Source organism: Martes martes (genome assembly GCF_963455335.1).
Source record: "Martes martes genome assembly, chromosome: 7".
NCBI lineage: Eukaryota > Metazoa > Chordata > Mammalia > Carnivora > Mustelidae > Martes > Martes martes.
In genome coordinates this window covers 63,411,831-63,431,961 of record NC_137894.1, presented here as the reverse complement: position 1 = coordinate 63,431,961, position 20,131 = coordinate 63,411,831, and the positions used below count along the sequence as shown (strand labels likewise).

The window sequence follows — 20,131 nt, the reverse complement described above, 5'->3', positions numbered from 1 at the left end:
TGGCTCAGTTGATTAAGCTTCTGCCTTCAGCTCAGGTCATGATCCTAGAGTCCTGCAATCGAGCCCCTCATTGGGCTCCCTGCTCAGCAGGGAGTCTGCTCTTCCCTCTCCTTCTGCTCCTGCCCCCCTCTCGTGCTCTCTGTTTCTCTCAAAATGAATAAATAAAATCTCTTAAAAATAAAAAATAAATAGGAAGAAGAGTATACATCTAAAAATTTATCTATTAAGAGTCTAGTGCTAAGAATAATGGCAGCATAATGGAATTTCAGGGCACTTTTGGAAAGGCTTTCCAAGCATCACAAACTGAAGTTGCAGTTTGCTCCAGTAACAATAGCATGATGATCATTCTCATGAAGAGTGGCTCCTGTGTCACAGAAGACCCCAGAGAAGTGGAAGGACATCTTGAAAAGCTCCAGTGAAATCCATTTAAGACACAGAATGGAATTTAGTTTTGTGAATCCTTTCTTCATTATTCTAGAGTTTCCCATAAACTGGAAAGAGAAACAGTGAGACTGGTAAACTATTTTAATAACCTCTTTAATAACACTCTGAATACACAATAGTATGACTAATTACTGTGGATGTAAGATATTCAAGGGTTCTTTATTCTCTCCACCATCATTAAGGCAAGGGCAGAAGTAGGGATAAAGTTTCTCCGTGAAATTGTTAGTGAAGGTGTAAATGTGGGTCATGGTTTTAGCGTTGTAGAAGGACACCTGCCCTCCTTCATAATCCAGGTATATGCCAACCTTGTTGAGGTTGTTAGTCAGTTTCAGACTGCAAGATGGCAAATCCAGAGCCTTTAGATCAGTTTGGTTCCTTAGTCTTAAAAGCCAGAATCCTTGCTCAGGAGTCAGAGGACAGCTGCCCTTCCGAATGATGGATTCTCTGACGACTCCAACTGTCCATTTTGTCTTCTTTGCTACTTCTACTTCCCAGTACCACTTTCCAGATGTGAAGCCTTTTGAGCCCAGCACAGCCACACTTGAGTCAAACCTTTCTGGATCATCGGGCATTACCTGCTTAATGTCACCATGCCACACACTGGTTTGGTTTTTGGAGAGCATCAGATTTGGGTGAGCTGTTTTAGGGTCCAGAGTTAATGAAGATAGGCCTAGTAAGAAAAGAAAGCAGGGCATGGGAGAAAAGGGATGAATGCAAATTCCTATAGTTAAAGACCGTATTTACACGGAAATCACTACTTTATCATCCCATGCACGTATGCTCTTAGACAAGTAATTACTTATATACTTGTTTTATACCCATATGGCTATATTCTATACACATTTAAATTAGTGGTAAAAGTCTGACTTTATTCTGAAGAAATTTATGGTCCAACAAAGAAAACCATAGAAATAATATTAATCTGTACTAAAAAATTTTAAGAAAATACAAATGTCGAAGGCATAAAGATAGGTAAGTTTGTCCTTGGAAAATTTTTTAAAGACAATAAGTATTTCAGTTATGAGATGTATTCGGGATGCACTGGATAAACAGAGGCCAAAAAGCAATGGGTTAAAAATAGTAGCTTATGTGAGGGGGAGGGTAAGGGCTTGCCTATTAGAGGCAGGTAATTCTGAGCTACCTGGGAGGGTTTAGAAGACAATGGTGAGAAATTTGTATTTGGTTTAATAGATAATGGGACTTTTGAGATGTGGAGTGGTTTATGCCACTGCTAATCAGAATGTGTGGTTACCAATCTGGGACAAAACAGTACAGAAATTAAAATTAAGCTCTTAGAATCTCTCCTTCTGTCCTTCCTTCCTTCTTCTTTCTTTTTTTGTTAAATATTTATTTACTTATTTTAGAGAGATAAAGAGAATGGGTGGGGAAGGGCAGAAGGAGAGAATCTCTAGCAGACTCAGTGAGGAGCCCAACCTGGGGCTGGATCTCATGATCCTGAGATCATGACCTGAGCCGAAATCAAGAGTCAAACACTTAACTTACTGAGCCACCCAGGTGCCCTGGTCTTAGAAACTTTCATAGGAATCTGATAGAGTAATTTTATAGGAATCTGATAGAGTAATTAGCCCAGTTGTCTAATAATTAAACAACTGGGCTTGCACTTTGTAATATTTTTTAATTCCACTTTTTCAGGTAATTTATTTGTATTGTCTTCCACAAATATATCAGTCCATGACAGGTTGAGATTTTAAAAACTGGTTATTCATCACAGGTTATTTGTGTAGCACTGGTTTAGACAAGTAAGTGGGCAGCAATGTAAAAAATTCTAAATGAAGAGATGTTGGAAGCATATCAGCAAGGAGATAACATAAATTTTAGGTGGAAGGTAACCAAACCTTGGCACAAAATTTGATAAAGGAAGCAAACTATGTGTTCACATGAGGGACACAGATACCTATATGCATGCACTTGCCGTTAATGAATTTATTTATCTTGGAAGTGAGATCAGTCCAGTCTAACTTTCTCTTCCCAGAGAAGCCAGAGTCTTTTGTATCATTCCAAGAAATTCTCTTCTAATATGAGACTTTGTAGAATCCTGACTTTTTCCATACAGGCTGAATCTTCCCTCCCTCACATATCGCCATTTGTCTTGGGTTATTCCTCTTCCAGTGTGAGAACTGGGATTTCTTTAGAGTTCTCAGACTCCTTACCAACCTTTTTAGAACCGCAGTCTGCTGTTGTCACCAAACATCTCACACCTCCATAACTCAGCCTGCCCTGGCTCCAAAGATAGAAGTCAGCTTTGCCTCCCCTCTTTTCTTCTCATACCATATTCAGTCCAACAGTAAATTCTGTCACCTCCACCTTTAAAATATATCCTGAGCGTACTCAGAATACAGACAGATAACTTTCACAAATACTGCTAGCCTGGACTATTGCAGTAGCTTTTTAACTGTTCTGTTTCCGCTCTTGCCCATCTGCATCCTATTCTGCCATATGAATGAGATCATCCAGTTCTACTCAACACACTCTTAATGCTTTCCATCACACCCAAGATAAAATCTGGAGTCCTTACAGAGCAAACAGGACCTACATGATTTACCTACTTCTGTGACCTCATCTCCTAACACATACCTCCCTTATTTACTTTGATCCAATCACTTCTACCTTTTGGCTGTTTCTTGAATATACCAAACTCTTTCAGACTTGAGGGTCTTTACACTTTCTTTCCTTGTCCTCAAACACTCTTTCCCCATATGGTTCACTCCTTTACATTATTCCAGCCTTTGTTCATGCAAGTTCAGTGAGATATCAGTGATAGAATATAAATAGATACTGCAGTGTTCACTATAAAATTCTTTAAAGTTTTCTGTATGTTTGGAAATGTCTGGAATAAATACATAGGGAGGAATAAATACATAATAAAACATAGGGAGGAAGAGTTAACTCCTCAAAGTTTATTTTCTGGCTAATGCCAAAATAGTAGTTTCATCTGTCCATCACTGTTTGTACCCTTATTCTATTTATTTTTTCTCATGAATACTTACTTACTGAATATACCTTACTTGATTTGTTTTAACAATGGTTATCATTTTTTGAAATTATTTACTGTTTCAACGTCCATTTCTTCCACTAGAATGTAATCTCTGAGAGGGTAGGGACTTTATCTATTTTGTTTCCTCACATACCTTCAAAATTTGTAACTGTTCATAGTTCATTCAAGCATTCAAGTAACTATTTGTTCAAGCATTCAAGTAACTATTTGTTAAATAAATAAATAAATGAACTTCAGAATTCCATTTGAATCCTTGACACCCAATTAATCCCACCATGCTTCATATTCTTGTTATGCTTGGCCAAAACCCATAATGTAGACCCTTCCAATGATTTATCCTTTAATGTACTCTTATCCCCATTGTTCTGTTCTTTGGTTCCTCTGCCTTCACCCATCCTTCTACTCCTCCCACCCATCCCTTTCACTTTGCCCTGTAGAACTCCCTCTCTAAATAACTCTCCTGCATCCTCACTTTACAGACTTCTTTCATCACCTTACCGTAACAGAAACCTGGCTGGTTTTTCTCCCAAAAAATACAACTTGTTGGGGTGCCTGGGTGGCTCTGTGGGTTAAAGCCTCTGCCTTTGGCTCAGGCCCTGATCCCAGGGTCCTGGGATCGAGCCCCACATTGGGCTCTTTGCTCAGCAAGGAGCCTGCTTCCTCCTCTCTCTCTCCCTGCCTCTCTGCCTACTTGTGATCTGTCTGTCAAATAAATAAATAAAAATCTTTTAAAAAATACAACTTGAAAAGTTCATGAGACTATTCATTTTCTAATTTCAGAGCTACCACTGGCACTTCTAGACCACTACTCTAATCCCTATCCTCATGTAAAAATCACTCTTCTTTTGAGGCTCTTGTCATTCCATTTCATAATACCCTTTATCTCTATTTGATGTTATTATATACAGACTTCCTCATTGTACTCTCTGCATTTGGGGTTAACTTTACTCCTCTACCCCAACTCCAGCCCATCATCCCAAGTGATTTCACTATCTTTTAGATATAGCCATTTTTCCATTCTTACATTCTTCATTTTACTGCTAGTGATTTTTGACTCCATTACATTTCAGCTATCCATATTAATGACCACATTCTGGATCTTGTAGTCATTGGGAACTATTCATTCTCTAAAATCTTTTTTTTTAAAGATTTTATTTATTTATTTGACAGACAGATCACAAGTAGGCAGAGAGGCAGGGAGAGAGAGAGAGGAGGAAGCAGGCTCTCCGCTGAGCAGAGAGCCCGATGTGGGGCTCCATCCCAGGACCCTGAGATCATGACCTGAGCTGAAGGCAGTGGCTTTAACCCACTGAGCCACCCAGGCGCCCCATCATTCTCTAAAATCTTAAACTCAGATATCCCATCCTCTTATATTTTATTTTCTCACTTTCATCTCCCCTACAACCATTACTTGATTTTATTAACAACTCTAGTCTTTCATTTCTCGATATTATCCTAATCTGGCTGCTTCCTGGCTTAAAATCCTTCCCTAAACTACTGAATGTTGACAGTTATATTGCCAATAACCTTTTCACTTTTATCCTTGTATCTGCAGCATCTGCTATGCAACTCTCCAACCCTGGATCTATCCAGCTATCAAAATTAACATGCTAATTCCTGACCATTGTAGGACAAAATCACAAAATTGCACATGTAGATATTACTGCAGATTCGTTATTTCCATTCTGTATTTGACCATCAGCACTGCCTAGAACTCCTATATTTCCCAATCAAATACTTTCCAGTTCCTCACAACAGCAATTTCAGACCTACAGCAACCTCCTCAAACCTCTATACCATCACTTCCTTTCTTATTGCCAGGCAGATGACTTCATCTCCTGCTTCACAAAGAAAATATAGTACATCTTATTGGAATCCCTCACTTCTTCCCACTCATTCTGCAAGTTCCATCTGATAAAATTATTTACCTTTACCATTTTATCTTCTCTCCATTTTCAGAGGAAACTGAGGAAAGTCAATACTTCTGTCTGCTAGATCTCACTCACTCTTCCCTCCTTCCACCAGTTATCCCGTCTTTTTAAAATTTAATTTAATTTAATTTTTTCAATGTTCCAAGAAGTTATCCCCTGTCCTATACCATTGGTTTCTGCCTTTCTATAGCTGTTTTCCTTCACTTGTTTTAAAAAGTTCTTTTTGGAACCACTCTGGAAAACAGTGTGGAGGTTCCTCAAAAAACTGAAAATAGAGCTACCCTACGACCCAGCAATTGCACTACTGGGTATATATCCTAAAGATACAAACGTGGTACTACAAAGGGGCACGTGCACCCGAATGTTTATAGCAGCAATGTCCACAATAGCCAAACTGTGGAAAGAGCCTAGATGTCCATCAACAGATGAATGGATAAAGAAGATGTGGTATATATACACAATGGAATACTATGCAGCCATCAAAAGACATGAAATCTTGCCATTTGCGACGACGTGGATGGAACTAGAGGGTATCATGCTTAGCGAAATAAGTCAATCAGAGAAAGACAACTATCATATGATCTCTTTGATATGAGGAAGTGGAGATGCAAGGCGGGGGTTTGGGGGGAGGTAGGAAAAGAAAAAATGAAAAGATGGGATTGGGAGGGAGACAAACCATAAAAGACTCAATCTCAAGAAACAGACTGAGGGTTGCTGGGGGGAGGGGGGACGGGAGAGGGTGGTGGGGAAATGGACATTGGGGAGGGTATGTGCTATGATGAGTGCTGTGAAATGTGTAAACCTGGCGATTCACAGACCTGTACCCCTGGGGATAAAAATACATTATATGTTTATTAAAATAAAAAAATTAAAAAAAAAAAGTTCTTTTTGGGGTGCCTGCCTGGCTCAGCTGGAAGAGCACGTGACTCTTGATGTGGAGGTCATGGGTTCGAGCCCCACGTTGGGTGTAGAGATTACTAAAAATGTTTTAAAAAGTCATCTTTTGACTCTGTTGCCACATTCACATCTTCCCTTTTAGTGAAGCTTCTTAAGCAAGTGACCTATTTACTTCACTACTGCTTCATTCCAAATCACTCCTGAACCCTTCATAATATAACTTAAACACAATCCACTCATTTAAAATTGCTGCACTGAAAGATAACCACACACACTAGTATACTCACAGTCCTAGGAGCCAAAGTATATAAATAATTCATACAACTTACACAACTGCACGAGAAAAGATATTTGCAAGTGATATATCCTCTAAGGGGTTAATTTCCAAAATATATAAAGAACTTAGACAACAACAAAAAAAACAAATCATCAAATTTTTTAAAAACGGGCAGAGGACCTGAATAGACATTTTTCCAAAGAAGACATACATATGGCCAACAGACACATGAAGAGATGCTCAACATCATTAAGCCTCAGAGAGATGCAAATTAAGGCTACCTTACTCCTGTCAGAATGACTAGAATCAATAACATGAGAAATAACAAGTATTGGAAGATGGGGAGAAAATGGAACCCTCGTGTACTGTTGGTGGGAATGCAAATTGGTGCAGCCAGTATAGAAAACAGTATGGAGTTTCCTCAAAAAATTAAAAATAGAATTACCATATGCTCCAGTAATTCCACTACTGGGTATTTACCCAAAGAATATGAAAACACTAATTTGAAAAGATATATGTACCCCTATGTTTATTGCAGCATTATTTACAATAACCAAGATCTGGAACTAACCTAAGTGTCCATCAGTAGATGAATGGATTAAAAATGAGGTGATATATATACAATGGGATATTACTCAGCCATAAAAAAGAATGAAATCTTGCCATTTGTGGCAACATGGATGGATCTAGAGGATCTAATGCCAAGTGAATAAGTTAGAGAAAAACACATACCATATGATTTTTTCATACATGGAATTTAAGAAACAAAACAAATGAGCAAAGAAAAAGAGACCACTCCCCACCTTTTTAAAATGATTTTATTTTTAAGTAATCTCTACACCCATCATGGGGGAGGGCCTTGAATTCCCGACCCTGAGATCAAGAGTTGCATGCTCCACCAAATGAGCCAAACAGGTGTTGTCCCAATAAAACAAGACTCTTAAATACAGAGCGCAAACTGATGGTTGCCAGAGGGGAGGTCAGTGGGAGAATGAGTGAAATAGAGGGGATTAAGAGTACACCTATCTTAATTAGCACTGAGAAATATATGAATCCTTGAATCGTTTTTTGTATACCTGAAACTAATACAACACATGACATGTTAATTATCTTGAGTTTAAAAAAAAAATTGCCCTTACCAAAGTCCCTATCCCTGTTAAAAAATCTCTTTCCAAATATTGTTTTTCTTTTTTCTTTTTTCTTTTTCTTTTCTTTTCCTTCTTTCTTTTCTTTTTTTTTTCTTTTTCTTTCTTTTTTTTTTTTTTTTTTTTTTGGAGAGGGACAGAGATGGGGTAGGGGATGAAAAGGGAGAGGGAGAAAGAGAAAAGAGAATCTTAGGCCCAGTGTGGAACCCAAATGCAGAGCTTAGTCTCACAACCCTGAAATCATGACCTGAGTCAAAATCAAGAGTTGGATGCTTAACTGACTGAGCCACCCAGGTACCCCTCCAATCATTTTCTAAATTGGTCTTCACGTTTGGCATGAGTGACTGCTCCCTTCTTCTTGACATTCTTTTTCCTTAGATTCTGTGTCTACTGCATTTCCTGGTTTTCTTCTTAACCTCTTTTGCCAAAATTCCTCAATCTTTTTGGGAGGCGTCATTGCCCTTTATTTCTATATAAGATGCTCCCTCCTTAACTGTATGTTCTCACTTTTCTTGGGAAATCTCATTTATATCAACAGCTTCAGCCACCCCACTCAATACCGCTTATTTTAGCCCTGGCCTCTCTTCTAAGCTCCAGTTAGAATAGTTACCCATTTGAATATATTCACTTAGTTTTCCTATAGATCCTTCAACACAACATGGCCAAAATGAACTCCTCAACCCCCTCCAAAATCTGTATCTCCTATAGTATTATCCCTGACATTACCTTTCCCTATCCCCTACTACCAACTCCTGTCCAGTATATTTCAGCTTCTGGAATTCTGTCTCTAGAATCTATTCTTTATTTTCTATTCCCATTCCCATGCCTTTGGCTTAGCTCTTAACTTTTCACCTAGGTAGCTAGTCATAGACTCTACTCTGGTCTTTTAGTGTCTCCTTCCTGGGACAGAAATTATGTCTTTTATTTCTGTATCAATTGAGTCCAACTTAGTGCTTAGCACATACTAGGCTTTCCAAAAGAGAGTGTTAAATAAGTAAATAAACTTTGGTAATGTTTTACTGGTACATAACTAAAAGAAATAAAGTGGTTTTTTAAAAGATTTTATTTATTTATTTGAGAGAGAGAGAATGAGAGAGAGAGAGCATGAGAGGAGAGAGGTCAGCTGGAGAAGCAGACTCCCTGCCAAGCAGGGAGCCTGATGTGGGGGACTTGATCCTGGGAGCCCAGGATCATGACCTGAGTCAAAGGCAGTTGCTCAACCAACTGAGCCACCCAGGCACCCTATATTAAAGTGTTTTAAATTGAATTATTCCCTACACTGGAATTGATGAAACTACAACCAGCAGACCAAATGTGGCCTGCTGCCTGTTTTGTAAATAAATTTGTATTGAAAACATTAACTGAAAATTGAACACATTAAGAGCCATTCATTTACACATTGTAAATGATTGCCATTTCTTTTTTTTTTTTTTAAGGTTTTATTTGTTTATTCGACTGTGAGAGACACAGCAAGAGAGAGAGAGAGAGAGAACACAAGCAGGGGCAGTGGAAGAGGGGAAAAGCAGGCTTCCCACCAAGCAGGGAGCCCAAAGTGGGGCTCAATCCCAGGATCCTGGGATCATGACCTGAGCCAAAGGCAGATGCTTAATAATGAGCCACCCAGGCACCCCTATGATTGCCATTTCACTACAATGACAGTTAAGTAGTTAAATTTTGTAGAAACATGCAATCCACAAAAACTAAAATATTTATTATCAGACCATTTATTTTTAAAAAAGAAAAAAAGATCCAGCCTCTGCCCTAAAACAATAGCTTCTACTATAAGGCAGGAATAGAGAAAATACAAGCCTAAAGAATAAGGAAAGGTCTAGAGATGAAAAGTAAGAAGTATATTTTACCAAGGTTTGACCACAGTTACGTTATTAGTAAAATAACCATAGATTAAATGAATCTCATTTGATTTTCTTAGATGTCGACTTATACCAAAAATAAAGAAAAGTCAGTTTGTGCTTTAAATGATTGCTAGAAGTGAATTTTGACTTTACAGGGCAAAGAGTACAAGAAGTAAAACATGTGATCTGAACACTGCTCGAATTTGCAGAGTAGAGTAACACAGAAGAGGGAGCTATATAGAAACTTTCAAATATCTACGAAGGGATTCCCTTAAGGTTGTATTAATGTGCAGTGAAACTAATTAGGGCCAGTGAAAGAATCTCTAGAAAATGGGAGGCTGAACAATTACTAGAGCTCACACAAGTCTGGCAATAGTTTTCAATCCTGCAAGCCATAATGGGAAAATGTTGTAATATATGGAACATCAGGCAGAGTACTCAAAAGGATATTACATTAGGAAATGGGCTGAGTTAGCCTTACATTAAAGACTGCTCTTGAACCACTCTAGCAAAGCTTAAACACCTCAACAAAGCTTAATGAAAGCATCAAAAGGAAAAAGGTTATTTAACTACATGCCAAAGTTAAATCCAACAGAATTTAAAGGATTACAACAAGATCCAGTGAACAGCAATGTAAAATTGATCATGTTTGGCATTCAATAAAAAATGACCAGCTGGCAGAAACAAATCTCCCATGCAGAAGAATTCCAAATAATGTATGTAGATAGTCTACACTCCTTAAGTGTGGGCTGTGCATAGTGACTTCCTTCCATAGTGTAAAGGGGTCAGGGAGTAACTTTATAGTGAGAAACCTGACAAATACTGCCTCAGCACAGATGTTATAAGTAAAAACAAATACCAAGATGCTAGATTTAAGCCTAATCATATTGATAATAACATTAAATGTCAGGGGTCAAAATGCCTCAATTAAAAGATTATCAGATCAGATTTAAAAACCCACAAGGCTTTACATGCTAGCTACATAAAATGTACCTGAAATATAAAAACACTAATAAGTTAAAAATAAGATGGGAAAAGATACATCACTGTGCAGTGATGTTTCCATAAAACAAGATTATAGATATATGCAATAACATTGGTAAATCTCAGAGAGCATTATGCTAAGTGAAAAAAGCCAGATAGAAAAGATTATATGATGTATGATTCCATTTATTTGAGAGTTTAGAAAAGGCGCAACTGAAGTGAAATAAAGCAGATCTGTGAGTGTTAGGGGCTAGGAAGAGAATGAAGGAACTGACTACAAAGGAATATGGAGTTTTGGGGGTGATTGAAACTTTTAGAGATGTTTACAGAAGTTTATACACTTGTCAAAACTCATCAAATTGCACAGTTAAAATTGGTAAATTTTATTCTGTATTAGTTAAACCTCAGCAAAGCTGTGTTTTCATTGTCAATTACTTGGAAAATTTGTTAACAGGAATAAATTTGTGATTTTCATTTTCAGTAACTACAAACAATAATAATGAATGTATGTGAATTAAAAAATATTTAGAATTTTATTTTATAAATATTACTTAGAACTTTATGTTCTTGAATTGCCATTTGAGCTCTTTTTTCCTGCTCAGTCCCTTGGTATCTGCAGGATAAACAAAAACATGTGTCCTTATTCGACACATCTGTTGAAATTATTGGTTTTCTTTTGAAGCACTGAAGATCTCTAAACAGTCTCCTAAAATGTTATACATTAGGAACATCAAACACAAGAGGATCTATAAAGACTCTATTACATAAAAAAGTATGTACAGGGACGCCTGGGTGGCTCAGTTGGTTAAGCCGCTGCCTTCAGCTCAGGTCGTGATCCCAGGGTTCTGGGATCAAGTCCTGCACTGGGCTCCTTGCTTGGTGGGAAGCCTGATTCCCTTGCTGCCTCTGCCTGCCACTCTGCCTGCTTGTGTGTGTGTGCGCGCGCTCGCGCTCTCTCTCTCTCTCTCTCTCTCTCTGACAAACAAATAAATAAATAAAATCTTCAAAAAAAAAAAGTATGTACAGTAACCTCCTTGTTCAGGGCAGAGAAGCCCAGGGATTTATGGAACTGATTTAGAAAAACAGAATAAAATAACTGGTTGTCACATTTGATAGAACAGTGAAACAAAATCATAGGCTGAGAAGTAATTCTCACATCAGACTCTCTTTCCCAATGAAAAGTCATAAATTCTTGGTCATGGTACAAGAAGAAATTCAGTCAAACTGACTGAAGTCTTACCATAGTCGTCTTTTGGCTAAACTCTACCCTTCCCCCATCGCAAACTCTATAGTACTAATTAGGGCCACAGACGAGGTCCCACAGAAGGAACATAGATTCCTGGGAGACCCAGAAACCAATAACTACTACCCACTGATACCTGGAGAGAGAGAAAACTGCATTTCCCTCCACATCATATATTGGATGGGACCTTTGTACAGGCCTGGGTTCAGCTTTCTGGAGATAAGCTCTCTGGGCATCAACACCTTTGCTCCTTGTTCCAAGCTGCAGGGGACATAAATAGTTTATTCTTAGACATCCTCCAGGGACTGAAGGAAAGATGTTAATACCATGCAGAAACACTTACCTATCCAAGAGAGGTGAGATATCCTAGAAGAGGAAAGGAGTAATAAAGAAGTTAGATGCCTGCTTATCAACACCAGAAATTTCTTTGGTGATACTAGCTACCACCAGAATTTCACCATCAATACTGGGATCCTGTGCAGACTCCTCCCATCCTCCGTATGCCTTTTCTGATCAGGTATCCTTCATCTAACCCATGACAAACTGGTTTTATCTTATTCTGATTTTCTAGAGTTCCCTTTCATGTGGAACAAGAGAAATTGGGATGCCTGGGGGACCAGTTGGTTAAGTGGCTGCTTTCGGCCCAGGTCATGGTCTTAGGGTCTTGGGATCGAGCCCCACATTGGGCTCTCTATGAGGAGATAAGGGGAGTCTATGGGGAGTCTGCTTCTCCCTCTCCCTTTGTGTTCTCTCTCTCTCAAATAAAATCTTTTTTAAAAAGAGAAAGAGAGGGGCGCCTGGGTGGCTCAGTGGGTTAAAGCCTCTGCCTTCGGCTCAGGTCATGATCCCAGGGTCCTGGGATCGAGCCCCACATGGGGCTCTCTGCTCAGCAGGGAGCCTGCTTCCCCCCCTCTCTCTGCCTGTCTCTCTGCCTACTTGTGATCTGTCTGTCAAATAAATAAATAAAATCTTTAAAAAAAGAGAGAGAAAGAGAAATTAATAGGCTATTTCTACTTCTACTTGTTTCAGTAGAAAAACACCATAGGTCTTCCAGTCCCAAAGCTACTTTTTCTTGCTCTGGCTAAGTAAACTTCTGAGGGCTGAGATGATAATGACACTTTAAAGGTCAAGCTTCAGGTAGGAAAGACTAGCAAACATCTTTCAAACAGGTCAGTTGAAAGCCAGTCTAAGATACAACTCAGGTTGCAATATTCTTATTTTTGAGAAAAAACCTTCAAAGTTCTTTATGAAGAAATATTAAAATATTAATAGATACCATTATTAATGGCATTTATTATCTTTTTTAGGAGGGTGAAAATAAAGCTTCTTATTGAGTGTAAGGCAAAAGTAGCCTTCTGCTTTTCTCCCTGAGAATCTTAAGAGGACTGCAATAGGTTTTTCTTACCCCCTCCTGGTGGGGAAAAGCTGTTTCTACATCTTTCTACCCTCTTTCCCCAACTATTGTACCCATAATTATGTTGATAGGGAGTCTCACTTTGAGAAACTCGAAAGGATTCTGCTGTTCCATACGTGCCTGGATGCTCATCAACATTTCCTTGGCTAGGAGACACTGTTCCTGAAGCTGGTTCATATTTAGCTCCATCTCCTCATTCAAGGCTTTCCCCTCTTCTCGGAGCTCATTTAAAATGTTCTTTTCTTTGCTGTGCAGGAACTGATGTAGCTTTAGAAACTCCAAGGAGATGTGTTGCTGCAGATGTATCTTGTTTTCCTGGAAACCTCCATGATCATCACCATGGTAATTACTGAGACTAGCACTTGGGGATGGGGGCCCACACCACCAGTACTCATACAACTTGAGAAATACCATTTAACAGGAAGATGCATTAAAATGGCTCTTGAGTATCATCACTCAACCATACTAAATAGTAGGAGTCCTTTGGGAGACTTGCTTTGTTTTTCGGTTAGTTCAATAGTTCAATAGTTCAGGAATGAAATAGTCAAAAGTGGTCTCTAGGTACCTATTGCAGTACTGAGGGTGGTAACCAATGCCATATTAAATAAGGCTGTGGGATTAATTAATTAAACATTCTAGAATGAATGATAGTACCCTCCTACCCAGAAGTACAAACCGATGTCTACCAAGTGATGCTGTTAAACTGGGGCCATAAGGAGCCTGAAAGAACTATTCTTATCTAGAAATCAGAGTTGGGGGGGATGCGCTTCTGCTTCCAGGACAATATAGAAGAAGCAGGAGATGGGCAATGTCTGAAGCACTGAAACTGATAACTGCTTTACCCCTTTCCTAAGGTACTGCGACACGCTAAGGGGTGAACCCTCTGACATCCAGGCTTCTCAGATCCTTATCCTCCTCATTTCTAGTGATCTCCACCTTTATCTACTCATTCTCTTAATTACACAGGACTTTATCATCCCCAGCAATTTCACTCTCTCCAAAATTAACTTCTTATGCTCACTTAATCAGGTAATTCTATTGCAACAATTACTGGGTCTCATCGAAACCTCTTATTCATTGACCCCTTCCATTTCTGTTCATCATTGTCTTCTGTCTCCATGTCTCCTCTTATCCAGCTTGGATTTTATGGTCCATTATTATAATGGCACTCTTAAAATTCATTCTATTCTCTAGCTCACACTTTTCCAGTTTTCCTTTTACCTATTTCATCACTGTTTCTCTGCCTTATTTGTTGGTTCTGTCTCCTCTAACCAACCTCTAAGTATTAGAGTTATTTGATATTCTGTCTGGGGCTCTTTCCTCTTCTCCTTGTATATTCTCTTTTTAGGTAATATCCTCTCCTTCCATAGACTTAAGTCAATCTCTATGCTGACTTCTTATTTACAGCCTAGACCAACTTCTGAGCTCCAGATTCCTGTATCCACCTGTCTATTTGATGTTTCCACTCACCCATCCCATCTAATCAGTCACCACATCCAGGTTTGTTTTTTTTTTTAAATCTTTAAAGCATATGCTGAAGTTGTTTATTTCTATCTCTGCTGCCTTTCTAGTCCAAGTTACTATCATTACTCTCTGGGATCACTGCAATAGCCTTCTAAAATTATCCTTGTCATTGTCTCTCTTCACAAAGCCACTAGAACTAGACTCATATTTTCAAAATGAGATGAAATCATGTCCTGTTTGAACCCTATGATGGCTTCTTATTCATAGGAAGAAGTTCAAATACCCTAATGTTATCTATAAGGGCCTACATAATTGGACTCATATGTACCTCTTCAGTCTCATCTTGCATACCATAATCCAGTTTTATTGGCCCTCTGTCTAGCTTCCTATCTCAGGACTTTTCTCAACTAACTTCCTATCTCAGGTCTTTTCCATATGCTCTTTGCACTTCAAGAAATAGAATGTACTTCTCAAGTACATTCTTCTCCAGGCCACTTTCTTCATATTCCCCTCAACCAGTTCACTTGGCTAAGTTACTTATCCTTCAATTTTCAATTTTAATGGGTGATTTCTTCAGAGAACACTCCTCCCATAGCCTAGATTAGTTCTTCATATGTATGTTCTTATGGTACCCTTTATTTTCATTTATAGTAATTATCACAGTTGTCATTTTATTGCTATCAATGGAATTAATAGTGCCCTAGTATAATATGGTATCTAGTGTAATACTTTATCCACTCAATAAGTATTTTTTGAGTGAATGAATGTTGACTGTAATAGCTGAACTGGGAACTCTTAAAACAGAAACAACATTTTCTGGAGACATTATTATTTCCATCTATCCTTCTTCTTTCTCTCGTTGTACATATTTCTTCTTCCAGATGCCAAAAGCCAGAGAAGATTCTCTTCCATAGAATAATTAATGAAGAAATAGAACCCCCAGTTTAGCCCCATAGCCTAGGAACTGCTTTGCCAAGTTTCTAACTATTAATGTTCTCCTAGAGCTCCTGTGAAGCTCTAGGCAATAGTTTATTTAGTTTGGGGGAAGCTAAGAAAGATCAAATTGGATGGCAAAAAACAGCAATCTGAGAGACCTGCAGTCAGAGGTAGTCTGGTTATAAACCCAAAGAAAAGAAAGATATTTCTTTGGGCATAAAAATCTTTAGTGGATTCTTCTGATAAATCCCTTATTTTGCCATATATAAAAGGAAAGATGAGACAGATCATGGCCTCAGAACAATCACCTAGTGACTGAGCCATCAGAAGTATCAGCATGTAACAGGAAAGGTCAGTCTATTCTCTGTGTTGATCAACCATTGAGAACTTATTTCATACAGTGTCCACTTTCTAATTCTATAGCCCAGGTGCCACTTAGTGTATTGATAATATATGTATAGGCACCTTTCTACTCATATAGCTGAAGTTACAAGCAAGGTGTTTCAGTTCTATCTCATAACCCCTCTATCCTGCTTCTCACCTTGTAAGCAGCGATAGCATCTTTCTGCATATTCTTCAGGGACTGAAGTTCCTTCAGGGTTGCCTCCAGTTGATCTTGATGGGTGGTGAGCTCCTTCTGGAGATACCACATAGAATTAATCCACACTAACTTGGGAGATGTCTGGCCATAGGTGTATCTCTAAGCCCCAGGGTGTCAGGGGAAAAAAGCGAGTTATTGCTGCAAGTGCTTCCTTTCCCCTGAATCATAATTCCTGTTTCTTCAAAGAATTGTAAAGAAAATAACATGTCGCAGAAAAACTTAGTTTTATGCTCTTATTAGCTTACTATAGGGGTTTGAAGAAGATAACTCTACATTTTCTACTCTAGTAATACTGTTCTCACTAACTATACTTCTACTTACATTGTTATCATTTAGAATACTCATTTCTGGGGTGCCTGGGTGGCTCAGTGGGTTAAGCCTCTGCCTTCGGCCCGGGTCATGATCTCAGGGTCCTGGGATGGAGCCCCACATCTGGCTCTCTGCTCAGTGGGGAGCCTGCTTCCCTTCCTCTCTCTGCCTGCCTCTCTGCCTACTCTCCCTCTGTCAAATAAATAAATAAAATCTTTTAAAAAAAAAAAAAGAATACTCATTTCTTCCTTTTGCCCATTCAAATGTAAATTATTTCCCAATTCAAGCTTTCATTCACCATACATCCCCTATTTCCGTTTTCTCTAATCTTCTTTGAAATTCTAAATATTTATGGATTATAAATGTGACAAAATTTAGCTCTCAATAGTAGACTATCTTGCTTCTGTTGTTTTATTCATTTTAAACTTGACTAAATTTCAAGACTTTTATAATAAGAGCAATATCTTGTACATCCATACTCTACATGGGGTCTAATAGAGTTCTCTCATGGCAGTGTATAGGTAAATATCTGATTGATTGAGTGAGTAGGCCGGAGCTACTCCACTGCTCCTTTCCTATAATCAGCAACTCTGGAGAAAGAACTTTGCAAGATACGTTGTATTTTCTAAGCTTACTAATAATCATCTGAATAAAGGTTGGCAGAGAAAAGAAACCCTACAAAAGATTTTTCCCAGCTTTTCTAAGGCATTTTTCAAGGCCCAGGGCTCACCCACCATGAAGAAATGGACAGCATCAGAGATCTGCAGGAAATCTTTAGACTGCCCCACAGACAACCGAGCATCTTTGCATTGAAAGCAGATCAGTTTCCCATCTGGCTTACTGAATAGTTTCAGGTTCTCTCCATGCTCTGGGCACTGTGGATGGCCCTTGAGTAAGGGTAGCTTCTTAATCTTCTCTACCAGCTTCTCAAGTACAAGGTTGAATGTACAGTTGCTATATTGACATAGCATCTTACACTCAGGACAGAATGTTTCCTTTGCTTGCTGCTTCCAAGAGTTTTGGATACAGGCCTGGCAGAAGTTGTGGCCACAGCTTAGCATCAATGGATCACGGAACCAATCATTACACAGTGGGCAGTGTAGCTCCTTAGTAATATCTTGTATCTGCACTTTAGAGGGTATCTCAGTGATCAGATCATGCACTTCCTCGTAGTTGCCTGGGTCGATGTTGGAGCAGGGTCTGGAAGGTACCTTTGGAAAAGAACAACTAAAATGAGTTTCACTTTCCTGCTGCCCATTTCAGCACTCCAGCAGAGTGGGCTCTGTTCTTAAAGGAACTGAGAATAGGTACAGCCAGAGTAAAAGCACCAGTCTCCATTTTGGAAGTGATCTGATAAATTCATCATTTTATAATGTTATTTCTACTCCCAACACTATTTAAACTTTAACAGAGAACTAAGGCAAAAAAAAAGAGCATTCAAACTAAGAGTGTTTTTTATTGTATATTCTTCTTTCCACCCACTTTCCCAATGTATTAGTTAAAAGTTTTACTTTCAACTTTTGTTTTACTAGTTATTACCTTTTTGTTTTGTTTTGTTTTGTTTTCTAGAAGTCATATACAAAGAATTGGAAGATCAGATTCCTCAGTGATATAATATCACCAACCATAATATCATCTAGTCTTTTCCTCCTCCTTTTTTAAGAACACATTATAGAGGGGCGCCTTGGTGGCTCAGTGGGTTAAAGCCTCTGCCTTTGGCTCAGGTCATGATCTCAGGGTCCTGGGATCGAGCCCCTCATTGGGCTCTCTGCTCAGCAGGGAGCCTGCTTCCTTCTCTCTCTGCCTGCCTCTCTGCCTACTTGTGATCTCTCTGTCAAATAAATAAATAAACTCATTTAAAAAATAAAAAAAGAACATATTACAGAAATAACATACATATAGAAAAATGCAGAATCATGCATACAATTAAATGACTCTTCACAAAATGAACACATCTGTGTAATCATCACCCTGATCAGGAAACAAAACTAATAGCGTTCCAGAAGTCTCCCATATGCCTACTTCAAGTCATTATCCCTCATCAAGGTTGACCCCTGTCTTGACTTCCAACACTATATACTAGTTTTGCCTGTTTTTGAATTTTATATAAATGCATCCACTATTTATTCTTTTGTTGCTGACTTCTTTTTTTTTTAAGATTTTATTTATTTACTTGACACAGAGAGAGAGACAGTGAGAGAGGGAACACAAGCAGAGGAAGGGGGAGAGGGAGAAGCAGGCCCTCCGCTGAGCAGGGAGCCCGATGTGGGGCTCGATCCCAGGATCCTGGGATCATGACCTGAGCCAAAGGCAGACAATTAATGACTGAGCCACCCAGGCACCCTGTTGCTGACTTCTTTTATCAACCTTAAATTTGTGAGATTTTTACATATAATTCTGTGTAATTATAATCCATTCATCCATTGTGTAAATATACCATAATTTATTTCTCCATTCTACTGTTGAAAGACTTTTTGGTAGTTAACAGTTTCAGGCCATTATAAATAGTGTTGCTGAGAACATTCCAATTTATATATATATACACATATATATGTGTGTGTGTATATATATATATAAGTGTGCATATGTGTATATATATATATGGATTTGTTTTGTTTTCTTTGTTCAGTGTAACTTTTAAGATTTATCTGTGTTAATACACATAACTGAAAGTCGTTCATTTTCACTTCCATATGATATTCTATTGGTGAAAATTGTATTTACTCATTTTACTGTCGATAGACAATTGGAGTGTTTTGGTGTTTTGCCATACAACCAGTACTACTATGAACTACTACTCCTACTACTACTATGAACATTCTTTCTCATGTTTCCTGGTAAATATATGCAAGGATTTTTCCAGGTTATTTAATGTTAAACCAACTTTTCTTTCCCGGATCTAACCTATCTTGATCATGATATATTTTTCATGTATTCTTAGATTTGGTTTTGTAGTATTTTATTTAGGATTCAACCTCTATGTTCATGGCTGAGATTGCTTTTAATTTTCTTTTCTTAAACCATCCTTGTCTGGTTTTCGTATCTTATCTAAGTTATACTAACTGCATAAAATTAATTAGGGAGGGGCGCCTGGGTGGCTCAGTGGGTTAAAGCCTCTGCCTTTGGCTCAGGTCATGATCCAGGGTCCTGGGATCAAGCCCCGCACCAGGCTCTCTGCCCAGTGGGGAACCTGCTTCCCCCTCTGTCTCTCTGCCTGCTGCTCTGCCTACTTGTGATCTCTGTCAAATAAATAAATAAAATCTTAAAAAAAAATTAATTAGGGAGTGTGCCTTCTTTTTCTCTTCTCTGAGCTTGTGTAAAAATAATAGAATTATCTGTTCCTTGAGTATTTGGCCAAATTCACCAGCATAACCTTTGGGACTGATGCTTTGTTTTGTTGTTGTTGTTGTTTGTTTGTTTTTGCATTATCTAGAAGTACTGTTTACTTCTTCGATACTTATGGGATCATTTAGATTTTCCATATTTTTCTGACCCAGTTATGGTAATTTATATTTTTCTGAGAATTTACTTTGCCTAAGTTTATAAGTGTATTTGTATAAAGCTATATTCTCTTATTATCTTTTTATTGAGATATACATACATAAGGGTATATACAG

The 20,131-nt window shown here is 38.4% G+C and overlaps 1 protein-coding gene across 1 annotated transcript; it reads right to left on the bottom strand.

Annotated features, from left to right (window-relative positions):
* Positions 1 to 572: 572 nt before the first annotated feature.
* On the bottom strand, positions 573 to 17,575 carry TRIM69 (tripartite motif containing 69; the record flags this gene model as incomplete). Its single annotated transcript, XM_080808695.1, has 5 exons — positions 573 to 1,114; positions 11,927 to 12,051; positions 12,134 to 12,156; positions 13,286 to 13,603; positions 17,249 to 17,575. 5 exons carry the CDS (start codon positions 17,573 to 17,575, stop codon positions 573 to 575), a joined length of 1,335 nt encoding a protein of 444 aa, XP_080664821.1.
* Between the last annotated feature and the right edge of the window lie 2,556 nt (positions 17,576 to 20,131).